This window comes from Trachurus trachurus (genome assembly GCF_905171665.1).
Source record: "Trachurus trachurus genome assembly, chromosome: 9".
NCBI classification, from domain to species: Eukaryota; Metazoa; Chordata; class Actinopteri; order Carangiformes; family Carangidae; genus Trachurus; species Trachurus trachurus.
The window spans coordinates 16,624,248-16,647,187 of record NC_139895.1 but is presented as its reverse complement, the minus strand read 5'-3'; the positions used below and the strand labels follow the sequence as shown (position 1 = coordinate 16,647,187).

Below are 22,940 nucleotides of genomic sequence, written 5' to 3'. Positions count from 1 at the left end.
CCTAATGTTATAAATCAATATTTCAGCTCTCCCAGGAGAGGCTGCTGTATTGTTGCACAATAGCCTTAATACAAATGTAAATTATAAATTGTAAATCTGTCTTGAGCTTTTGGGTCAAAGTCACATTTGACCCACCCACACATCTCCCTCTCTCTCTCTCTCTCTCTCTCTCTCTCTCTCTCTCTCTCTCTCTCTCTCTCTCTCTCTCTCTCTCTGTCTGTCACACACACACACACACACACACACACACACACACACACACACACACACACACACACACACACACACACACACACACACACACACACACACACACACACACACACACACACACACACACACACTATTGATAGCAGCACTCGGTGAGATTAAACTCAGGAGGCCAACTTGGAGTTGGCATCAGCCCCGAACAACACATGATCCTTTCAGACATTCTGGGTCGGTCACTGACCTCACACAAGACGGAAACCAAGACAGAGAGTGGGTAGGTGGTGGGGAGGAGTCAAACAGGTACTGAGGAAGATGAGGGAGAGCAGGAGGAAGTCAGGGAGAACTGAGTTACCTACTGGAAAAGTATAGGGAATGTTTTTAATAGACTTGGAATAAAGAACAGACCAGTGGAGAGATGAAACTGAATGAAGGAGTGAGGGGCTGTGTGAAATGGGTTAAGGGTCAGATTAAGGTCAGGAGGGGTTAGAGAGTGTGAGGACAATTAAAAGAGACGATGGAAAAGGTAGGATTAGAGGGATTCCCATCAGGTACTAGACGATTACATAAGGAAAGGGAAAGTAATGAGGAGAGGCACTTTAACTGAGATGGGAAAAGTCAAGTGATGTTTGTTAGATTTAATTGATTTTCTGTAATCGATGTTAAATGTAAGATGAACAGTCAGTTGCTGCCAGGTGGCTGCTCCCTGTTGATATCAGGCATATTTAGAGACTAATATTACAGGTGGCTGCTGTGTAAGATAAACCATGTGATGAAAATGTTTGCCTGAGAAAAGAACAAACTAAAGGATCAAACAGCCAATAAAAATACTGCTGTATTGTGTGTAGATTGTATAAGTATATAAGTATATTAAATCCTATTTATCTCATTATTCATACTTATTCATACCTATACCTATTTTACTTGAAGAGCAAAACTGATGCCCCTATACCAAACCTAAACAGATGATATTTAAAATAAATGTACATAATTCCTGGAACAGCCACTGGTCTGTAGCGACGTAGTGTGGTAATAGGAAGGAAAAAGTGATGATCTGCAAAAGAGAGGGATTAAAAGTGAAGAGGAAGGGTCCATCACTCACCTGAGGATAGCGGAAGAGAGGAGGCAGCAGAGTGCTGATGTGCGTCTTGCAGCTCAGTCCAGAGAGGGTCGATCTGCAGAGAGAGAGAGAGCAGACTGAAGAACAGAGATGGGATCAGAGAGAGAGAGAGAGAGAGAGAGAGAGAGATATGGGGACACTGGCTCAGGATTAGCCTCTCACTGGGCGACAGACAGAAAATCCTCTTTCAGTCAGTCAGCATGTCTGCCTGCCTCTTCACACATGCACTTACGCACATGCATGCGCACAAGTTTCTGAGTGTCATGGCGGCACTTATCCCCAGACCAATTCTTTTAAACGTATTAGTGGGGAACCCTGCATCATTAGATGTGGATAAAGGCTAAATCAATATACACACAAATGCAAAAAGAGGCCTCTTCCTTTGTCGTCTGTCGATTTTGACCTTCCAGGTACCTGTAATAGACACAATGCAAACCAAGCACTGAAGCCGTCACGCTGGGATTTTTCCCAGTTGCTGAGCCTCCAAAGAATCAAACTGACACCCTGATTGCCATCAAGCAGTCTTCTAACACCATGAGCTGTGTTTACTTTTGGAGCTAGACTTTATAATTCACCGTAGATCCTGAAGATTGAACACAGGACCTCAGACCTGCATGGTGGTCTTTCCCTCCCCAAGATATTTAAGGATGATGGAGCTTGTTTTCTTAGAGATTATGATTCCTTTTCCTTGGACTCAAAATGTAATGCATGTCTCATGGCTCAAACCCCAGAACCTAAAGCTACCACATAGTCGTCTAACACCTTAAGCTATCTGTCCAGCAACACTTCTACTTATTCCTCTTGAGAACAAGTGAAGCTGTCTCAGTGTATTAAAAGACTGTGGACATGCTACCCCGAGGTTCAATTTTTGAAAGCCTCAGTAAACTTTGAAACCCAACACCCAGTGAAGTCTCGAAGTCTGTCAGAAATGTAGCTCTCATCGGGGCTTTTGATAATGTTGCAGGTTCAGTCCTCAGTTTACTTGCTCCAAACTTACTGTAAGTCGGACACAAAAGGTCTAAGAAACATATGTTCAATGAGTCAAAAGGCCGTTTAAGGTCAAGTATTCATTCATTTGGTTATGTTCAGAGGAAAAAGTCGACATCGAGAAATGAAGCTCAAGCTATTTTTGTGAAATTGCTCAGGTTGTTGTTGTTGGAGGGCCACTCCTTTCAAAATCATCAATTTATTTCTCAGGCCTTGCACCGACTTTTGAATGCCAACTCCTAAAGTAAACACTCAAAGGCTCTCAGCAATATTGGTCAAGTGTCTTTCAGCAGCAACACTTCAACTAATGTTCTGTGTTTTGTCTGAAACACAGTGTCATATTTTCCTGCTGAAAATCTCTTACTTATCACCAAATGTATCAACGTTGTGGCTTTTATCTGAGTTTTCTAACCCATGTCTCCAGTTACAAAAATCCAGGTATAAAGCAAGAGAAAAATACATGAAAATGTGATTTGCTATTTTTCTGAGAAATAAAGGACACATTAGTTATCATGCAAATTAAAGATGCTAATGGGCCTATTTGGACTGATCAAAATGTGGGTCATGGACACTTTATCTGTAAACAAGATTAACGGCCCTGCTCAGAATATATCCACTTCCTCAAAGTGTTACAGTATTTCACGTGTGTTTTAATAGCTCTTTTATATCACTGAGAGTGAAGTTCACTTCGGTAACGTCATGAAGGGTGGGGACTGGAGAAATAGAAAGAGTTTCCCAAGGAGGCACAAAGCACAAAGCAGATGTATTGTGACATTTTTTTTATTCTTTTATGGCTTTTAAGATCACACAGTTGTCACTACCCGTGCATCACACGGCACCTCAAAAGCCTGTTTTTAATGTGTGTTTTTTTCTCAGCATTTCTGTAATCGGCCTTATAATTTTCACTGAACCCATGAGCTGCTGTCTTGTCTTTGACTGGAAAAGGCTGTGAGATGTCACACTCTCAGTGTTGTGATAAACTTGAACTAACTGCCATCCATCTGTCCCCCAGAAACAGGATTTGTGTTGGTTGATCTGCTATAAAACTCCCACTGGGAGATGACAACCCACAACTGCAAGCTGCCCTCCAGCTGGTTCATCTGCACTAAAAACTGTCACGAAATCCCACAGTAAAATGTGACACCCCCTCAACAACATTTGTCGCAATGACTTGCCTGGACTTTACGCCATGCTATTTTCCCCATTGTCCTCTTCCTTCACTCTGATGTTATTTACTGCACCACCCACAAATGAGTAACAGTTTCTGTTGTTTTCACTTCAGATGAAACTGTTCAACAGTGTTTCCACTTCCTAACTTAGATGGTCATTTAATGGATCAGTAAATGATGGATGGATCCACCCTAATTATCCACCTCCATTACTGTAAGACTGAGATGGTTTAGCGAGATGAACACCTTATAAGCAGGTCAGTCCTTTACTGAAGAGGCAGTGCCACTCTTGACCACAGAGGGGCAGGATTGTCACAGTGCCAGGGCGCACTATGTCAAGATGCATGGAGGTTTTCACATTGTTCAATTATGCACCTTAATCTGTAAAATGGAAGATAGATAGATAGATAGATAGATAGATAGATAGATAGATAGATAGATAGATAGATAGATAGATAGATAGATAGATAGATAGATAGATAGATAGATAGATAGATAGATACTTTATTGTCCCCATGGGGGAAAATTTGGCTTGGGCACAATGCCACCTGACAAGACCCATCAACCACATACAAAAATACACATAAAAACATAAAAACCGCCATAGAGAGTGCACAATAACTGTTGTTTCAGCTTTGCACTCACTCACTGTGTGTGTGTTTCCCTGTAAACCTCAAAACAGGATGGATATTGCAAATAGCCCAGGTTACCTGTAAGAGTTGCATCAAGTTTTGTAGTCTGCTTTGACAATGTAGAATTTATAATCTAGTTTAGTCTAGATTCTTGCCTTGAGTGTGTACATGTGAGTTACAGTAATAAGTGGTTAGTCCCAGGTAAATCATTTCTTACGTTGGGTTAATTCTACTGAGACATCTATCTACTGTATATGTAACTGTACTCTGATCAAACAAGAGAATTGCTTCGATGTTGGTAGTTTGACACAAACATCATAGCTGAAACACGGTTGTTGGAGCCCTGCATTATGTTGCCGTAATGCAATGGGAGTTAAAATGAAGGGCAGCTGTTGCCAGAGGAAGCAGAAGTGAAAAAAAAATCTTAATATCATTGGAATGATTACACAGCGCAAACACATAAGGCATGTTGAATTTATTTCTCCTGCACCTACGAGTGAAAAATGCAAACAAATAAATAAACACACAAATACACAAAATCATATTACAGTACAAACATAGCATCCAATCTTCCCAAACCTGTACGTGACATAGACACTCAGAATTACAGGAGCAGTGCAAATGACACGTTTTCCCAAAAGCGAAGCCTGAAAACATTTCCTCTAATCAATCTGGAGAAAGGTTATTGTTTTATGAGGAAGGCTCTCCATTTCCACTGAGGCCTGCGTAACGTCCAACACTGCATAACAACAGACTGTTCTGCAGATGGCACAGCCTATAAAGACTATGCTTGACTTTGTACGGTACACACCAAGAGACTAACATTCCAGATTTGATAGACAAGATATCATTTTTATGCCTTTTTAACGGAGCCTCCTGACACCTACAGAGACAATATTAATATAGATAAGCAGCGGGAGAAGGAACAGGGAGCGTCCAGTCAGACATGCACAACATGCAGCTGTTGCAGGACAACTACATTCATCATATCAGCTATATGGAAAACAAATTTTTATTTTTCAAATGCTACATTTTTTTTAACCTTCAAAAGACTTTTTTTTTCTCTAAATTTCAGAATAAAGTTAAACAGATTTCTTGCAATACAAGAGCCTGGGATGCAAAACTAGAATACAACATAAAAGCAAGAAAGACAAAAGAAAAATAATATTCACAGCATAACAATTCAAAGTTTCATTGATCATATGATATGTGTGGAGTCACTATATACAAATATAATATAAATACAGTATCTGATTAAATAAATAGCATGGTAAATAACGATCATACTGTCACTCAAGCAAAGCTACATCTCAGGGAGTGCAAAAACTGTCCCAGCGTACATCCAAAGGTTGCACACTGAGACCTGACTATACACATGTCAGAATTTGACAGTTTGTAAAAGCAAATTATATAAAATGAAATGAAAAAAACAACAAAAAAAAGGAGTTAAAAAACGAAAACAAAAGTCAAATGCACACAAACACTGCAAAAGCTTTGGGTCAGCAGAAGGTTATAGCAAGGTTTAAACACTAGAGGGAGATATTTGCTGACAATTAGATGCGCCAATGACTTCACTGTGTTTTCACTAACATGCTACTGTTAAGTCTACATGACCTATTTTCTGAAAAAAGAAGCTTTATGAGAATATTTTCTATCTTATTTTTAAAAGAAATCTGAGGATTTCAATGCAGGATTTACTGTGTATAAAAAATTTGCTTGTAAATTGGCAATTGTGGGGAAATTGACCTACACTAGTGGAAGGCACTGTAAAGTGAAATTTATAATTTGTGTATCATTCATGTGGACTTCTTTTTTTTTCTTTAAAAAAAACAGCTCTCCATTCTCATGGGAAGTCTTTAGGAAAAGGCTGTTTAAAGACAAAGAGTTAATTGTTTCATAAATGGAAAAATATCAGACCCTTCATAACCAAATGCACCAAATTTTCCATTTCAGATAATCTTTTTGTCTTGTTTTAATGTCTGTCCACATTATATTTGAAGGCTTAAAGGCATTTCGCCGTACCCAGCCCACTGAGGGTGCATAGTGGCTCAGTTGTCACCCAGGTTAAGAGTGAAGCATGCTAAGCTGAGGGTCAGGGGTCAGGTTGAAGGCCATTTTACACAGTTACATCCCAAGCTGAAATCATGCAAGTTTTATGCAGTGACCATCATGACAGAAAGCAATTTAGGGGTCTCTTGCTCCGGGACATGGCACAGAATTGCACAGGCAACATGAACACAGACAACAGCACAGAGACACGAGCTCAGACATCTCTCTGTCACACTATCTGTATATGCTACATCTCTGTTATACCCACTGTATTTGATTCCCTCCTCCATGCTCTCAGCCTTTCCTGCTCTCTTAGGCCATCTGAGGAAGTGTGATGTCTTGTGCAACCACACTCTCCATTGAGGAAATGATGAGTACACACACACACACACACACAGCAACATGCCATTTCCTCAAAACCCTCATGCAACGCAGCTTGTGTGCCTTCAAGGCAAATCAGCCTAACACTTTACAAATCTGCAGTCTGTCCACTTCTCATGCGCTCTCAGTCGCTTGTAAAAACTCTGAAGCTCCTTTGACTGTCCTCACACGAGGCTCTCAAGCTATCTCTCACATCAGTCCTTTATTTCCATCTTCATGCCGCTCTCAAAACTTCCTGATTTCCTCTTGATTGATGAGATTGCGTGGGCGTGTTGCCCTTTGGGGGAGGGGGTCCAGGTTTGACATTCTCCTGCTGGCCACAAACAGCTGTAACTCAGGCGGGAAGCCTGGGCTCAATCTTCAGTGACAGATCATAGAGCGTGTCTTCATCCATGATGAGAGTCTTATCCATGAGGTACTGGGTCACCTGGAGAGAAAACATTAATTAGTGCCATTAAAGGTTTCACATACGTAGCTGCCAATTTTAGCATTTTTAACAGCTAGATGAATAGATAGAAATGTATTTGCAGAAAGAAGTGATGCTTAGAAAAGAGTATATACCTTGGGTTGATGCTCTATTCTGTATGGAGTCTGCTGGAACTGTCGGATCTCTCTGATGATATGGGATATCTAAAGCAAATGTAGAATTAAAGTTGATTTGATGTTGAAGTACAGTAGAGTGTACACGTGTTGATGACGTTGTGTATTTTATTTTTAAATGAACGTATGAGCCTACCATCCTCATTTTGGAGAAGTTTACAAGACCTTCCTCAGTGAAATTGGGCGTCCCTTCCTCAATAAAAGCCAGGTCTGTTAGATACATTCCCAGGTATGGCACACATGGAGGGTTGCAGCTGTTGGGGGACAGTGTGTGAAAGTGTGAAATATTTTCTTTCATTTTATCTTTTTAAACAGCCAAGAAAAACTCATTTCTATTGTCTCATTTGTGAAAAATCTCACTTTTTCAAGGTTTCCCTCAGATTCTTAAACCTCCCCTCAGAGGACACAGTCTTCTGCAATTTGTCCATCAGAGCTTTAGTCTGAGAGAGACGACAAATACACATTCAAAATCACAAAATCAGTTAAAAGATGATTATGAACAACTCGGGCCAAAAAAGACAGTTGCATTAACCTAAGATCCACTTACTCTCGATAAAAGATGATGATTAAAAGTAATAAAATGGCAAAAATCAAATTAGCCTCAGAGCTGAAGAGGCAGAATGGCTTGGTGGAGAGACAGACTGTCTGGTGATTGGATGATTATGGCCTTAATTGATTTAGGGTTCATCAGAATGAAGCAGGGAAAGATACTGAGCACGACGAGGGAATGCCGTGCTACATTGTCTTGTCTCTGAACTCTCTAATGACATCAATGCTACCAAGAGACATCCATGTAGAGACAAAATAACTTTCTCCTATTCCTCTGCGCTTCTAAAAAAAACTTTACATGCACTTGTTTTTAAGTGAAATACTTAGTGCGAACTGTGTTTTATACATAGAGAGGATTGATGGGGAATTATTCCACCTGTTTGCTGATTTTAGCCCACGTCTTCTTCAAACGGTAGATGGCACTGCGATTGAGAGCAGACGTGATCTCCAGAACTCCGTTGTAGTTGTTGAGACAGCGACAGATGTCAGCCACAGCAACCCACTTCTCTATGGAGTTGGCCCTCGAGCCCACGTCTGTGTGGGTCATAATCTGTGATGCCACCAGGTTACTCATCTTCAATAAGGAAGAGAGGGGAGTAAATAAAAAGGAGATACATTTGAAAGTGACAGCGGAGTCAGAGATGCAGTGAAAGAGCTCACGTCATTGAAGTGTTGGCTAGTTTTCATGATATAGGGCGTCCGCTCCGTCTTATCAACCTTCATCCAGCCCTGGCCCAGGAACTCTCTGAGAAAAGGAGGGAAAAAACATGTGAGAGGTCTGAATGAGATCTAAAATACAGCACATCAGGCTCACAAGATATGAGTGATTTACTGTTATTATCATCTTTTGTCAGGATTTCCGCACCACAAAGAAAGAGGAGAAAAAACAAGAACTGAACAGTGATTAGAGTATTATTGTTGGATGAAAATCTTCTGCTGCCATTTAGCCAAAATCTCAACATGAGAAACTACAAAACAGCTTTGCTTTAATATTTAAAAGCTATTTGTATTTCCTTATTCTTCCAACTAGTTTAATATAACACGCTGGAGAATTGGATGATCTCTCTCAGGTCACAGATTTTTGATGTTAGAAAAGTTACTGTTTACGTATAATCACATCTTGTGCGTGTTACCCAATTAACAGCAAAGGAAATTGGTCTAAATCATTGAGTTGAAAAATTATTTTCAATTCTCATTATCAGAAAATTAAATACAGTATGCACCACAAATGAGCAGCTGCAGATGTTTCTCAAAGCGGGATGGAAGGAGAAACCTTCGTCATAGCAGTATGTGAATATCTTAATAAAGAATAACTGGATGTTTGAAGTGGTGAAGTTATAATGCAATGCCGTCACTTTTTCATGTTGTCCTTGTAAAAACAAAGTTTTATGTGCAGTAGCCGGTCTCAGTAGCCATGAAACTGATTTTGTGTAGTTCGGCCTGATGCAGGTGACAGTGTGTGAGGTGAGGACTGACTCGTAAGGAATACTCCTGAAGACAATGTGATCCAGCAGAGTGATCTGTTCAGCCAGCTCCATCGCTGAGAGGGATTCAAAACACTCTGCCTTCGGACAGTCTGCCTAAACACACACAGGGACATGCACACACACACAGTCGTAAACAAATACTCACAGCATAACACAAAGCCCTAATAACAAGGAGATACAGTATAGATGTCTATTAAAGAGGCTCATTACGATTAATCTGAATTTTGACATTTGACAATCCGCTGGAGATGGACAACAGACAGGAGAAGGGGAGGGGACAGTATGCACTTTTAACTTTCTGACAAAGCCAATGTGTCTCTCTCTGTGATTTCCAAATACTATTCAGCCAAGACCATTCAGCAGAGACATTCCTGAGCCCTGATTGTTTTCATCCCAAGAACTGGCAAAGGGGAGTACCAGGAAATTAGGGGAGGTGTGTATTAATGTGTAAATACATTAGGGAGACAGTTTCATAAAAGCAAGTAATCCCATAGAGGGCCACATGAATATTCATATTGAAATTAAATGCCATGTCAAATAGAAAGTCTGCAGTAGCAAGAGGTTCACATTATGCAGAAAGTTGTGGAATTTATCTTTTTTATAAAACATTGTCAGATAAACATTGCTGTGTATCTGGTCCAAAGGAATAAAAACTGATTAAACATAAAATCACAACAAAATGTTTTCAATGGCTCACCAAAGGGTAATTTAAGATTTGATGTGCTGCAGTTTTCTCACCATCTGTAAGATGTCCTCGATCCTCAGCTGGGCGTCATCCTGCTCGTCTTGAGAAAGGGCACTAGGAGAGTGGAAGTGGAGGGTAGTGTTGCAATCAAGTGCTTCATACATGTGCAGTATGATACTGAACGTGCAGCTATCTGTGCAGCTGTATATGTGTATGTGTGTGTGTGTGTGTGTGTGTGTGTGTGTGTGTGTGTGTGTGTGTGTGTGTGTGTGTGTGTGTGTGTGTGTGTGTGTGTGTGTGTGTGTGTGCTGCACCTTAGTATGTTGGCAGTAGCTTTTCTCTCTTGTGGCAGAAGGTCTGGATCTCTGAGCACCTCCTCCAGGAGACAGATCACTGACATCTTCAGCTCCCCGTTCATCTCAAAGTCCTAAACACAAAGCACAAATGAGCTTTTATACGTGAAAGGACCCTGACTTAAAAGGTTCACCGCAACGTTTCTTAAACTGAACTTGCATCACAACATAAAACTTAATTTAATTCTAATAAAAACCAGACCCAGACCTATTTGACCTATTTACTCCATATCCTATTTAGGTTTATAAGGATATTTGACATAACTGAATTAATAGCATCATGGTGAAAAGAATATAAAAGAATATTCTTGTTTGTAGATTAGGAATTACAAAGGTCTGTGCACCTTGCACACACACATACACATACACACACAACAGGTGATCCCATTCTTCTCTCCCTCAGGGTTATGATTAATTACTTCTTCTCATCTCCCCCATTCAATCATCTGTCACTGCTGTATCATCCTTCCTTTCCCTCTTATTCCCTCCAATCTTCTTTACACCTCCTGTCCCTTCACTTTCTCCCTTTCCTCCTCCCCACTTCAATTGAACTTCTGTTCAAAGGTCGGTTTTAACAAGCTCTTTGTTCTTTGGCCTCAGATAGAAAAATGTGAGTGGGTGTACAAATGTGTGTGTTTGTGCTTGTCTGTGTGTTAATAAGCCGGCTAAAGCTGGCCCGTCATCACAGCATTTTGTATTATTGAAGAAAAATACATAAAACAGATCGATGCAGTTGGACTGGAAGGACCTCTACACAGGGAGCCAGGCAATTACCTTGATATTCGATTCATTAGAGGCACCACTGGCTGTTTAGCAGAGTGGGTAGGTGGACTGAGGCGGGCTGCGCTGCTCGTCTAACTGACACGGCAACATTATGTGGTGTGTGTTTGTGTGCATGCGGCTGTTTACATGCTCAAGTGAGAGCAACAGAGCAGGGAGAGAACGCATCAGACACCTGCTTTAATGAGACCACAGACTTGACCACCACAGCAAAATACAGCATCCAACCCAGCTCCGCACACACACACACGCACACACATATACAGGCAGTAGTGGGAGTAGTGGGTGCAGACAGACCTGTGAGTGTTTGGACACCCAGTGACGCAACACGTTGAGAACTCTGTTGGTTGCAGCTCGGCGGATGATGAACTCTTTATCACAAGTTCTCTCAGAGTTAGTAAAGACTGGAAAAAGAGAAGGAGAAAACGAAAGCTTCAGAGTTACGATTGCATAATGTATTATACTCCACCACTGACGGCAAGATCCAACACGATTGTCCAAATAATGTGGATGAAAGTAAATATATCACAAGGAGAAACTCTTTTGAAATGTGTGAAAACTGTTAAATGTGGAGTGTAAGGACTATAACTATTAATTCATTTAGTTTCTATTCTATCATAGCATCAATGTCATATCTGAACAAATAAAACCAAAAGTGTTTGCTTGGACAGACACAGAGTTTTAGTATTTTACTTGGTCCACGTAGTGCTACACTGACAAATTAATTACACATAAAAAAAAATCCTATACTGGAGCTATTTTTATAAAGAAAGTAAAAGGACAACTTTCTTCCATTACTTTTCCAGGCCTATCGCCTATGATATGATATTACATTGATTATTATATTAAAATATTGTATATACTCTTCAGAAGAAAAAATGACTTCTAGCTTCCCTCAGAATATATAAAACCTTGTTATGATAAACTTGGTCTGCAGTATTATTTTAACACTCTGTCAACAATAAAAGGCAGTTTGAATTAAAGACTCACTTTTCCATATTACCTTGGCTATAGTTTATTGACATTCACTTTCAACAACACCCCTTCATTAATTCACTGAAAACTTCACAATATGTTTAATCAATCTGTGTGTGTGTGTGTGCCTGTGTGTGTGTGTGTGTGTGTGTGTGTGTGTGTGTGTGTGTGTGTGTGTGTGTGTGTGTGTGTGTGTGTGTGTGTGTGTGTGTGTGTGTGTGTGTGTGTGTGTGTGTGTGTGTGTGTGTGTGTGTGTGTGTACCTGGTGGAGTACCATGTCCTGCAGCGGCTGTAGCGATGGCGAAGGCTGAGGCAGGAGAGACTGAGCAGCGTGAGTTCTCCCCTGACTGGACTGCAGACACACAAACACATAATTATCATCAAGAGCAACAATACAGTAAATTATATATATATATATTTTTCATTCTGATATGTGACAGGATTACAATAGCAACCAATTAAAATTACTTTATTGTGATTTTTCCCCTGACATTGTGAGTCAAATGAAATAATCATTTCATAGCTGGCAAAAGCAACACTGCCAATCATTAACATTTTTGTATTTTTTGTTGTAAGCACAATGAAGTCCGCATGACTAACCATACTCATGCCATCCAGGAAATCAATTTCACTGGGCATACCCCAAGGAAAAAACTTCCACTAACCAAAAACTCTGATACAAACACACAGGGTCTGGGTTGACTTTTGTGTTTTGCTGCTGTACCAATGACGTTAGCCTCCAGGGTCCCAAGCTGCCCATCAGTGAGCACAACGCTGCGCACTGCAGAGGCCTCTGCCTATGACATTGTGGTCTAATTATGAGTCATAAACTACACACACACACATAAACACATACATACACACACAGTCTAACCTCCAGGCTGTCTGTAGCGGAGGTGTCGAGGTGTGGAGGGAGAGCGACATGGAGACATGTCTCCTGCTTCGCTGCTCTGAGGAGACTCTGGGATGATTTTCTCCAGCGACACTGACTCCAGAACAGCTGGACAGGAGGAGAGGAGAAGAACAAGAGTAGCAGTGATGATGATGGCTAGTCATTACCGCTGCTGCTCCACTATAATGAAGAACAATATCATCCGTAATTCCACATGTTTGTGTGTTACATTGATTCATTCACCCAGAAAATGTCCAATCAGTTCAATTCAGATGATTCAGTTCAGTCCAATTTTTTTTTTTTTTTTAAATACAATAGATAAATAAATAAATTAAACACTCCAACTCCAACATAAATACATGAATATAGTGACCAGAAAAGAAGCGATAATTCAAGTGTGTCTTGGCGCATTAGCAAGGATTACAACTGAACCAAAATACACAGTTTAAATGGGTGACAAATTGGAGGAAAAATCAACATTAAGTGTGAGCCAACACAAGCCTCCACAACAGCCTCAGTTTTCCTCAACATGAATCTACATGTTTCTGGAGGGATGAATACCTCATTTTCCAAATGATATTTCTTCATTTTTAGTGCTTTGATGATAACTGTGGCACCGTCTCCCACAGGTGTGCACTTGGGTCGACACTTGGTATATTTATTCAGGTTTTTCCTTTAATTTGTCACGAGTTCATTTTTGCATTTGGCCTTGAGTACAGTAAACACTCCGCCTTATTACCAGCATCCCTACTCTAGATGCTTGTGTTACTGCTTGTGTATTGAGGTGCTTTGCTTTGCGATTAAATCTAAATGTTCCATTGAGATAAATCTCACTTTGATGTAACTTGAAAGACACAGAGAGGCAGGGTCGTCTCAAACTGTGAGAGGTTTCATCTAACGTCTCTTCAGATCGTCACACTTGAAAATTTGTCAGTAAGAGAGGAAAGACCAAGAAACAGGGCAAGATTAATAGAAAAATAAAAGATATGGAAATATCTGTTCAGTATGTGTACAGGTACATACAGTGCAGAAATCTATGGACTGATTAGGGGCTAAGGAACTGACTATGTAGAGGAAGTGAGGGTGGTTTGATGGCACGGCCACTAATGGGCCTTTTTCTCCCGGTGAGCAGTTAGCAGCGGTTAGCAGCTGTCTCACACGTATGCATTCACACATGCACATCGGCACACATACATACACACAATTTAGGCGCGTGTGCATGCACATGCTAATGAGGGTCTAACTGGAGCTTGTCCTCGGCGTTGCTGCTTCTTATACCGTGACAGCCTGACAACACTGTCTCCAGTCTCCCGTCCAGGCTACTATTAGAGGATCTGAGCATGTGCGGTGGGAAGTCAGCTTAGTTGACTCAAGCACACAAATGCGAGGAGATAATGATGTCCCACCAGGCGCCTGTTCTGCTCTTATAGAGAACACTTCACACTGCGTCGTTTGATGAGTGACCTCCAGCTCTTCATGAGCTCTTGAGTACCCCAATAAGACTGTACATGTGGATGCTCAGTTATGGAGAATATATAGTTTATATACGGAGCACATGGCATAATGCAGGAGAAGAGTTTTATCATCTGCTTAATGCTTCACATTTTTGCATATGGCTGTTACAGCCCCAGCCTGTCATAGTCATGGGAAAAAGCACAATAATCATCTTTTGACAGTATTTCTGGATTCCACTAAAACATCCAAAAGGTTCTACGTTTGAGAAATATTGTATGTGGTCTTTTCTGACATTTTTCTGGTGTAACCTCTCCTCACTGAAGTGATGTAGAACTATACTACAACCTGGTATCAATGTTTGGTGTTGTTAAAGGTGCAAAAAGAACTGCCCAGGTGCTGTTAAGGAACTCTTTGTCAGATTATTACTTATTTAAAATCAAAATGTTGTCAGTTTCCAGTGTTTTTACATTCACGTACTTAAGGATTTGATAATTTTGGCTTTTGTCATGTGTGTGGGTTGTTATTTCTCTGTTGTTAGGTAGTATAACATAAATGGAACACAGCTCTAATGGGAGTAAAAGTGTTTTTGTATTGTGTTCATACGGACACTGTGGTGTACTGTACCTCTACGGATGCTCCGTCGCAGTTTCCCACAGAAGGGGTCGATCTTGGGCGCCTCCTCTCCCTCTGCAGTCGGCCCGGGACTCTGGTCCGGGGACGAAGGAACAGTAGGAATTTGGTCTTGTTGTGTTTTGGAGTTGTTGGGTGGGGGAGAAGTTGAGGAGGGAGGGGGAGGAGGAGAAGAGGTGGTTGGGGTCGGGGTCTGAGGCGTCGGGGTCTGAGGGGTGTGGGCAGATGTCGGGCTGCTGGCAGCAGACTGCGACGTGTTGTGGTTGATGCCAAAGCTTGACAGAGGACTTGTCAGGTCAAGGCCTCCGACCCTGGCGCTGATGGGGGAGTGGAGGGAAAGCTTTCGTGTTCGGACAGGGGAGGAGGTGCGGGATGGGATGGACAGAGGAGGAGGAGAGGAGAACTTGCGGCAGAGACGAGGAGATTTATCGTTTGTGTGCTCGCCACCTCTGTTGTTCTGATTGGTGGCAAAGAACAGCTCCAAGGACCTGAAAGGAGGGAAAGCAATATGTTAGCAAAATACTAGGATATTACAAGAGCAATAAAGCGAGAGTTCAGGCAAACAAGTGATTATGACAGCTCAATACGAGAGTCTCTATCCCCCAGACTGTAAAAGGTTTGTTAGCAAATGGATTTTTTTTTCAGGCTTCCCTGTATTAGAGATAAATCCTTGGTTTAGGGTTAAAAATGTCATACAGTGTCATCAGAATTCATACTGTAAAGAACAATGTCTCTGACTTGTAGTTTGATTATTACAGTAGTGCAACACCTTTACTGTATATACATGGTTCCCATATTTTAATAGAAAGCAAGGTTCACATAAACTTAAAGCTGCTGTAATCATTCTGTTTATCAGTTCAAAGGATGTGACAGAGGTAGCTTGTAGTGATAGACCCACAAAGAATCATTACTAGACTTTACAGATCCATTAGCCCCATGGAGCTTTATAGCACTGACGAACAAATCTTTTGGTTTTATGACCTGGACCCTTACTGTTTTGGTACTCTCTCACCAGTACCATCTCTCATCTTCTACTCTTACTGGATGAACTTCATGCTTGATGCTAAGGTGCTTTTTGACTTGAGTTTAGAGTTTAGTAAGTTAAGTTTGTACAGCTTGGCTTATGTTAAGTGACTGTCTTGTTGGTGTTTAGCTCGAAAAAGGTCTTTGTTGAATGTCTAGGATCACTGTGCTGCTGCACTGTCGGGACTATGTATAAAAACTGTTCAGCCAGCATGAGTATAAATGCCTTTCAACACCCCTAAAGCAGAAAGTCACAGAAATGGAATTTAGTATCTGATCCTGTGCCTGAAAGGAGCATCATAGTCAACATAAAATGCACTCAGCTCTATCCGTTACTGCAGATTACATTTGCAACATTTAAATGCCTTATTTACTAGGCAATGGAGGTGCAAAAGTTTTAATTAGCAAGCATTTGGGTTTTCTCTTCATGATGACGTTAACACTACTCAGAGTGTAAAGACCTACATCAAGAGAGAAGTAATCATGCATAGATAAACACAGCCATCATTTATTCACATATGCCAGGTATTCAGGAGGAAATAGAAGAAAAATTTGCATCCCAGATTGAAAGAGGGTGGAGGGAAATAAAGGGAGGATGGAGGAAAGGCCCAAAGGAGAAATGCAGAAGGAAATCTGAACCAAGCACCAGAAATATGAAGCAAGCACCAAAATATGCTCAACAGAAGGATAAAAAGCAGACTGAGGAGGAATGACAAGAAGGATCAATATGGATACAGAAGGAAAAACCAGCCTTGAGGAAGCGATGCCACAGTGAGAAAAACATGCTACAGACCAGCTGCAGACTGAAGACTACAAAATATTTTCCCTTCACCCGTCCCTGTTTTTGTACCATCAACCTAAAATGTCTCAAACGGATGAAATTACAACCTCTGTGAGTTGTTGTTATTCATTCTTATAAAGATAAAGAAGTCACTAAAGAGTCAAGGGGGAAAGTCATGCATCAGTGAAGAATCACACCAAGAGAGGAATGGAAGAACGAGCAGAAAAAGTAGGAAAAAAGAGAGTAAGAAGGAGGACAGAGAGAGTGGAGTTGGTTACTTGGACTGATCCATGGCTATCTTCTTGATCTTCAGGCTGTAGTCGGGACAGATGGATGAGATGGACAGACGGTCAAATGAGTGGTACTGCGCCCTGTAGTTGGAGGGGACACGAAAAAGATGGATGACACAGAAAAATGATTAGATGGATGGGTGTGACGGTTGGATCGAGACATGTGAATGCCAGTGGGGGATGTGACGGAGGCGGAGGATGGTTTGAGAGAAGATGGTGGGAGAATGATGAATGAATCTCTCGGAGGAGGAAAGGTGTGTTTGAAGGGGGGGAGGTGAGGAGGAGGAGGGGGTGAGTGGAAGAGCAGCAGCATGTCTTCAGATACTGACCTATACTGACCACATGGGAGAAAGAGAAATCCAGTGCAAGGAACCTATGTTAATGTTTAATAACCTTATTGCTGCAAGAGTGTGAGCATGTGTGTCCATAACAGCAGAGAATCTAATCATCTGTGTGAGACACAGGAAACTGTCGTGCACCTTTCTTTGCCCATAAGACGGCCATTAATAGACCTCAAAATTAGTAATACCAAGATAAACATGAAAGATGACATCCACAAGGCTATGGATGACTATAATAGATGAACACAAAGAAGATTAAAAAACCTACTAACAAACAACTGGAAAACATAAATCTTGTTCATACTGTACCGATGCTATTGTACTTAAATAAACAGGGGAGTTGACTAGAGGCACATTTGCGCTGCTCATGTGCCAAACTGGAGAGGCATTAAGGGCAAACATTAGACGCATCCTATTTAAGTAAAGGTTTAAGAAAGCAGACTTTCCCCACATGCCTGTACCACACTTGCACCTGCACACCTGCATGAATCTTTCCTGCTCTCTCCCAGTGAGAGGGAGGCCACAGGTCATGGTGAATAAAGCTTTGCATTCAAACATGCCCCTGGGCAAAGGGAAAGGCAGAGCTTTTCAAATTGAAAAGCTAATTGAGGTAAAGCAGAGGAAGGAATATAAACACATGAATCTGATGCAGCCAGAGCCTAATAAGAAAGAGAGAGCATGGGGAAAGCAGGGGGGAGAGAGAGAGAGAGAGAGAGAAAGAGACCTCTCATTGGATACACAATATATTCCTATGGCTGTGCCAGAAACTTTGTTGGAGCATCTGTTCTGCTGGTCCCCACACACAGGCTGGTGTGTATTTCAGCCAGTATGTATTTAACCTTGTGGACCGAGGTGGAAGCACACCTGATTACATCATTCACACAGTGAAAAAAGAAAAAGAAAAGAAAGAAAGTAAAGAAAATTCACAAAATGCCAATAAACATCCTTCTGTGTTCGTGTTTGTATAAGCACAAAATCATACACAGACACCAGACAGATCAGAATGTAGTAGATTTTATGAAGTTATATGAGGCGATCACCTCCTCATATATGTTATTTCTGTCTTTATGTGTGTTTGTAGCTGACATTTATGTGTGTGTGTGTGTGTGTGTGCACAGTATGACCTGATGGGTATGGAGGAAAACGGCTTCTTGTAGATGTCGGCCAGTTTGTCCATGACCACCGTGGCTGTGGTGAAGATCCTGTATGTGTGCAGAAAGGTGTTGAGGAAGTCTATGGAGAGGAAACGCAGGTCGGTCAGCCTCTCCAGCAGCCGCTCCACGCTGGCGTAGCGGATCTGGGGGACCTTGCAGGAGTTGAGCGTCTTGCTGAAGCAAATGTCAACATCATCTTTATGGAGACGCACATCGGATCTGATGGATATACACGTACACACACACATAACCAAGCATGGGTGACTGTTTGGGCTGCTAAGCAAGGAAAAGTTTATGAAAAGGAGCTCAACAAAAACAAAATTAATAAAAAATCCACTAATTTTAAAGAAAGGCGGTAAAAAATAAGACCAAAGAATACCATCAAGCAGGTAAAAATCAATATATTAAAAAGCATAATACATAACATACAGCCTAGAAACGTTACATCAACACAACTGTGACATTTTCACCCAGATATGCTTCATTATAAAGGTATGTTTTGCAACAGCGGCATGAAGAGATGGTTTTCCTCTTCACACACATAAACATACTTACTTGATCATATGAGGCACAGTGACTTTGGAGTTCTCCTCAAATACACTGGTCATCAAACCATTACAGCGGATATTATCTATACACTGCAGTGACAGAGAGGAAAGGAAGGTAAATAATGACAAAATAGAGTGAGAGAATAACATACCATATGCAAATTATTTTCACTTTTTTGTTTGAATTACAAGTATTCAAAGACGTTCATTGGTGCTGAAGGCTGAAACTTCATATATCGTCCTCATGGAAAAACACTTAGGCACTCATTTGTTTGTGTGTGTGGTCCCTTTCAAAACAAATTCAAAGAATAGTTTTGAAGTGTGACTAAAAAGAAGATGGTGTGAAAAAGAGGACTGTCAGTGTCTTTTTTTGTCTGTTAAGAATTAATCCAGTCTGACACGCTTAGCGCTATAGTGCTACTCTGTTTGTCAAGTACTGAGGCAGTGAGCTGAACCCGCCCCTGGAGAACTGCACCCGTGTCTGTGTTTACTTATCACTAAGCCTTCGCAATGCCCAGCGGAGACATGCTTTTGCTATTTGGAGGTTCTTGTTATTCTGTGTTTGTCTGGGCGTGTGTGTGTTTGTGCGACTTTGTGCATTACCTGGCTAATATCACTGGTCCATGCAGCCTTCTCCTGACGAGATGGTGCCAGCAACACCACGGTGAATGAAGGTGAGTCCGATGGCTCCACCACAAGCTTAAAGTCCAGCTGACCAAATACCTGACCACCAGCTTTAGCTGCATGGCAGAGGAGAAAGAAATAGTTTATTTATTTATTTATTTTCTACAGTGCAACAGACCATTTAATGACGATAACAGGGAAAAAATTACGCACACAAACACACACAGACACACAGAGGGTTAATTAAACAGACCCACTATCTCCATTCTACACACTCTTGGGGCTTAAGTGTTAAAGGTGTGTGTTGAAGGCAACTGTGTGTGCATATGCACATGCTTTTCTCAGCAGGTGTGTTTGTGTGTGCGTGTGTGTGGTGTGTGTGTAGGTTTTTCATCGAAGTCCCTATTTGCAAAATGAATCCGCAGAAAAAAAATAATGATGGCACTGCAATGTTAAAAGATCAAAACCTGACATTTAAAGGGATGAACATCTGATATTTAAGGGGAAGTCATTTCTGGACACTTATTGTCTGACATCTAATTAACCTCCATAAGTGCTGGAGGGCCTAAATGAGCCAATAAGTGCTGCATGTGTGTCGACTAACATGCACACACTGCTTCAACTTACACTCCTCGTCACTGGCATCTGGTTCCTCTATGAGTGTACAGTCTATTAGGGACAGAACTCCACCTTGCTGCAAAAGAGAGAAGATGCACAAACTTTTATTGACACTTCAGTTGAGTGTTACTTTTAATGTAGAAAACAAATTTTCTCACAAAGTTAAACTGCAGAGGTTAAGGTGTACTCACCTTGAGAAGATGGAGTTTCCCTCCGGAGCTGCGTGTGCAGACGAGGAAGTGCTTGGTAAAGAGGAAACACTGCCTTTCTCCTTCCTTCTTCAGAGAGAGAGAACCCAAACGAACCTTACTTAGCTTCCCTCGCTCCACTGACGGCAGCTGGATCAGAGAGCCTGGAGTGCAGGAGGGGCACAGGATTACATTACATTTCATTAAGCTGACACTAAGCTGAGGCTGGCTTTACTAAGCTTTTCCAGTGGCACAACATGCATGTGTAAAAAAAAAAACAACAACTTGTAAACACAATTTATAAATTCTGCATGTGTGCATAAGTGTGTGCACTTGGATCTGCAATAGTAAAATGAAAGAGGAGATCACTCAAATGTTAAGATTCAAGGGTGACATTTTGTTTCTTCAGGATCAGAACAAGTCATGATCTGTCAAATCGCTGTCATCTACTGAACTGTAACACAATTACAGCAAAAAAGACAAGCAGAATTATTCAATATTTAGAATATCTTTTGCTGACAACCAGTGCAGATATGAATTCAGTGAATTTCTCAGAAACACTGGATCAGAATTAAGATTTTACAAGATTTGAACCTGTGTTCCTTTAATAACTTGTCGCTTCAGGTCAGCGATGGTAAATAAAATACAAAATATTTAGTGGATTTGAGATGAAGAACGACTTTGTTCTATTAGATTAAGCACACTGTTTGTTCTGGCACTCCAGGCTACAGTAAGACCTGAGTCATCAGGTAATCCATTTATCTGTTCTGTGAAAGAATGGCGACTTTTAGTGGATGAAGTCTAGTAAGTCTGGCATTTTACATACATAGGATGTGATCGAGCAGAGTCAGCACAACATCTAATGAAAAAAAAAGTTTTCCAGAGGTTAACACCACAACAAAGTCAGAGTCACATTTTCCCTTGGCGTGCTGACAGAGACAAATCTTCCCTCTCCCAGAAAGCATTACAGTGGCTAATGTCATGATTCAGTGACTGAGCTCCACCACAGTACCATGTCTGCGCTCTCTGAGTACAAGTTGGCAGACAGGTGGATGTTACTGTGACGTAAACCCTCAGAGATTTTCTGTCTGCTGAGCAGTGCTGGCAGCACATGAAAGCTCACCCTGCCTGACGAAGGTCTGGCTGGTGTCCAGCAGGATGTCACAGCCCTCCACTATCATCCGCTCTATGGCCAGGTTCTTCCGGATGTTCTCCGTGTCACTCACTTCATCGTGCATTACTCTGGCCAAACACAAACACACCAGTTAGTTCAGTATTCAGTGTATTCACATGCGTCAGGAGAGTTGATAATTTTGACAACCTGATACACACCTGGACAGTTCCTCTAATTTGGACTTGGCAAATTCAAGACTCTTGCGCTCCACATGCTCATGAGGTGTGTGTGCCAACAGCTCATGTAAAGTGATGATGTAGCGGGGGATCTTGAAGTGAATGTGGAAAAAGGCTCTTTTAAAATGCATGAAGTGTTTATAGAAGACAGTTGGTGGCAATAAATTGAGACAACACTTCACGTATTTGTGAAAGTAAATGAGTGTGTGTCGGTGTCCAAGTTCTACCTGGAACATGGGGTACGTGAGGAAGGTTTCGAGCATCCTTCCCTCACAGGCAGCGTTGGACTCGTACTGTTTCAGCAGCTTGTCAAAGTCTCTGTTCTGCTTACAATTGGCCAAAACCTGCAGGCTGTACTGATGGTTTCTCACAAACTCCTGATAGATGTTCAGCATGGGCAGCAGGATGTCGAATAGATCAGCTGGAAACAAAAACATACACATATACCACATAGTAGCCAGATGTTTAGATTTATGGTTGGTCAAGATAAAAAGAAAAAAAATAAATTCAAAATCAAAAAGACAAAATACATGGGAAGAGAAGAGAAGCTGTGGTAAAGAGAGAAATAGGAAAAGGAAGCTAATTTGAGCATCTTTGTGACATGAAATTAAATAGCATCTGGTGTAGCAGACATGGGGCTATTTGTACGTGTCCTCTGCCACCGAACGTGGTTTCTTTGCCAGGAACAGCCATTGTTGTGTTTCCCAGGATAGGAGGTGATAATACACCCTCTGACCAGTGCTATCAAAGTGACAAAGTGCTAGTTAGCTTGTTAGCAGTAAGAACAGTTGTGATGGTGACAAGAGTTAACAATGCCATTGCTTGCCACTGCTAGAAACGGCTCATAGTGATGAAATGAATAAAGTTTGATGCTAAAATCACAATGTTTCATCCAAGCAAGCAGGTAAACTACCATTAATGCTCATACTGGCTATGTATCAATAGCAAAAAATACAAATGGCTCATTTTAAGCTACTGCAGAAACCCATTGTGCCTCCATTATATATTGGCATATCCATTTGTGCATAATCTAAAAACAAGTTGTGCTGGAAGCTACATATTTTCAATAAAA

At 41.2% G+C, this 22,940-nt stretch overlaps 1 protein-coding gene across 1 annotated transcript in view; it reads right to left on the bottom strand.

The window, feature by feature from the left end:
• Nucleotides 1-6,814: 6,814 nt before the first annotated feature.
• The window catches only part of rasgrf2b (Ras protein-specific guanine nucleotide-releasing factor 2b), a gene marked incomplete at its 5' end in the record, with an annotated part of 43,490 nt that continues 27,364 nt past the window's right edge, over nucleotides 6,815-22,940 (bottom strand). The window contains 21 exons of the mRNA XM_083978185.1: nucleotides 6,815-6,972; nucleotides 7,107-7,175; nucleotides 7,282-7,399; nucleotides 7,506-7,585; nucleotides 8,071-8,268; nucleotides 8,355-8,439; nucleotides 9,171-9,274; nucleotides 9,920-9,980; nucleotides 10,181-10,293; nucleotides 11,297-11,403; nucleotides 12,237-12,326; nucleotides 12,849-12,974; nucleotides 14,946-15,439; nucleotides 18,511-18,759; nucleotides 19,096-19,178; nucleotides 19,692-19,828; nucleotides 20,340-20,406; nucleotides 20,522-20,682; nucleotides 21,642-21,760; nucleotides 21,851-21,960; nucleotides 22,096-22,289. Coding sequence (XP_083834311.1) covers nucleotides 6,880-6,972; nucleotides 7,107-7,175; nucleotides 7,282-7,399; nucleotides 7,506-7,585; nucleotides 8,071-8,268; nucleotides 8,355-8,439; nucleotides 9,171-9,274; nucleotides 9,920-9,980; nucleotides 10,181-10,293; nucleotides 11,297-11,403; nucleotides 12,237-12,326; nucleotides 12,849-12,974; nucleotides 14,946-15,439; nucleotides 18,511-18,759; nucleotides 19,096-19,178; nucleotides 19,692-19,828; nucleotides 20,340-20,406; nucleotides 20,522-20,682; nucleotides 21,642-21,760; nucleotides 21,851-21,960; nucleotides 22,096-22,289 — 2,858 coding nt within the window. The 3' untranslated portion in view covers nucleotides 6,815-6,879. The remainder of the gene's footprint in view (nucleotides 6,973-7,106; nucleotides 7,176-7,281; nucleotides 7,400-7,505; nucleotides 7,586-8,070; nucleotides 8,269-8,354; nucleotides 8,440-9,170; nucleotides 9,275-9,919; nucleotides 9,981-10,180; nucleotides 10,294-11,296; nucleotides 11,404-12,236; nucleotides 12,327-12,848; nucleotides 12,975-14,945; nucleotides 15,440-18,510; nucleotides 18,760-19,095; nucleotides 19,179-19,691; nucleotides 19,829-20,339; nucleotides 20,407-20,521; nucleotides 20,683-21,641; nucleotides 21,761-21,850; nucleotides 21,961-22,095; nucleotides 22,290-22,940) is intronic.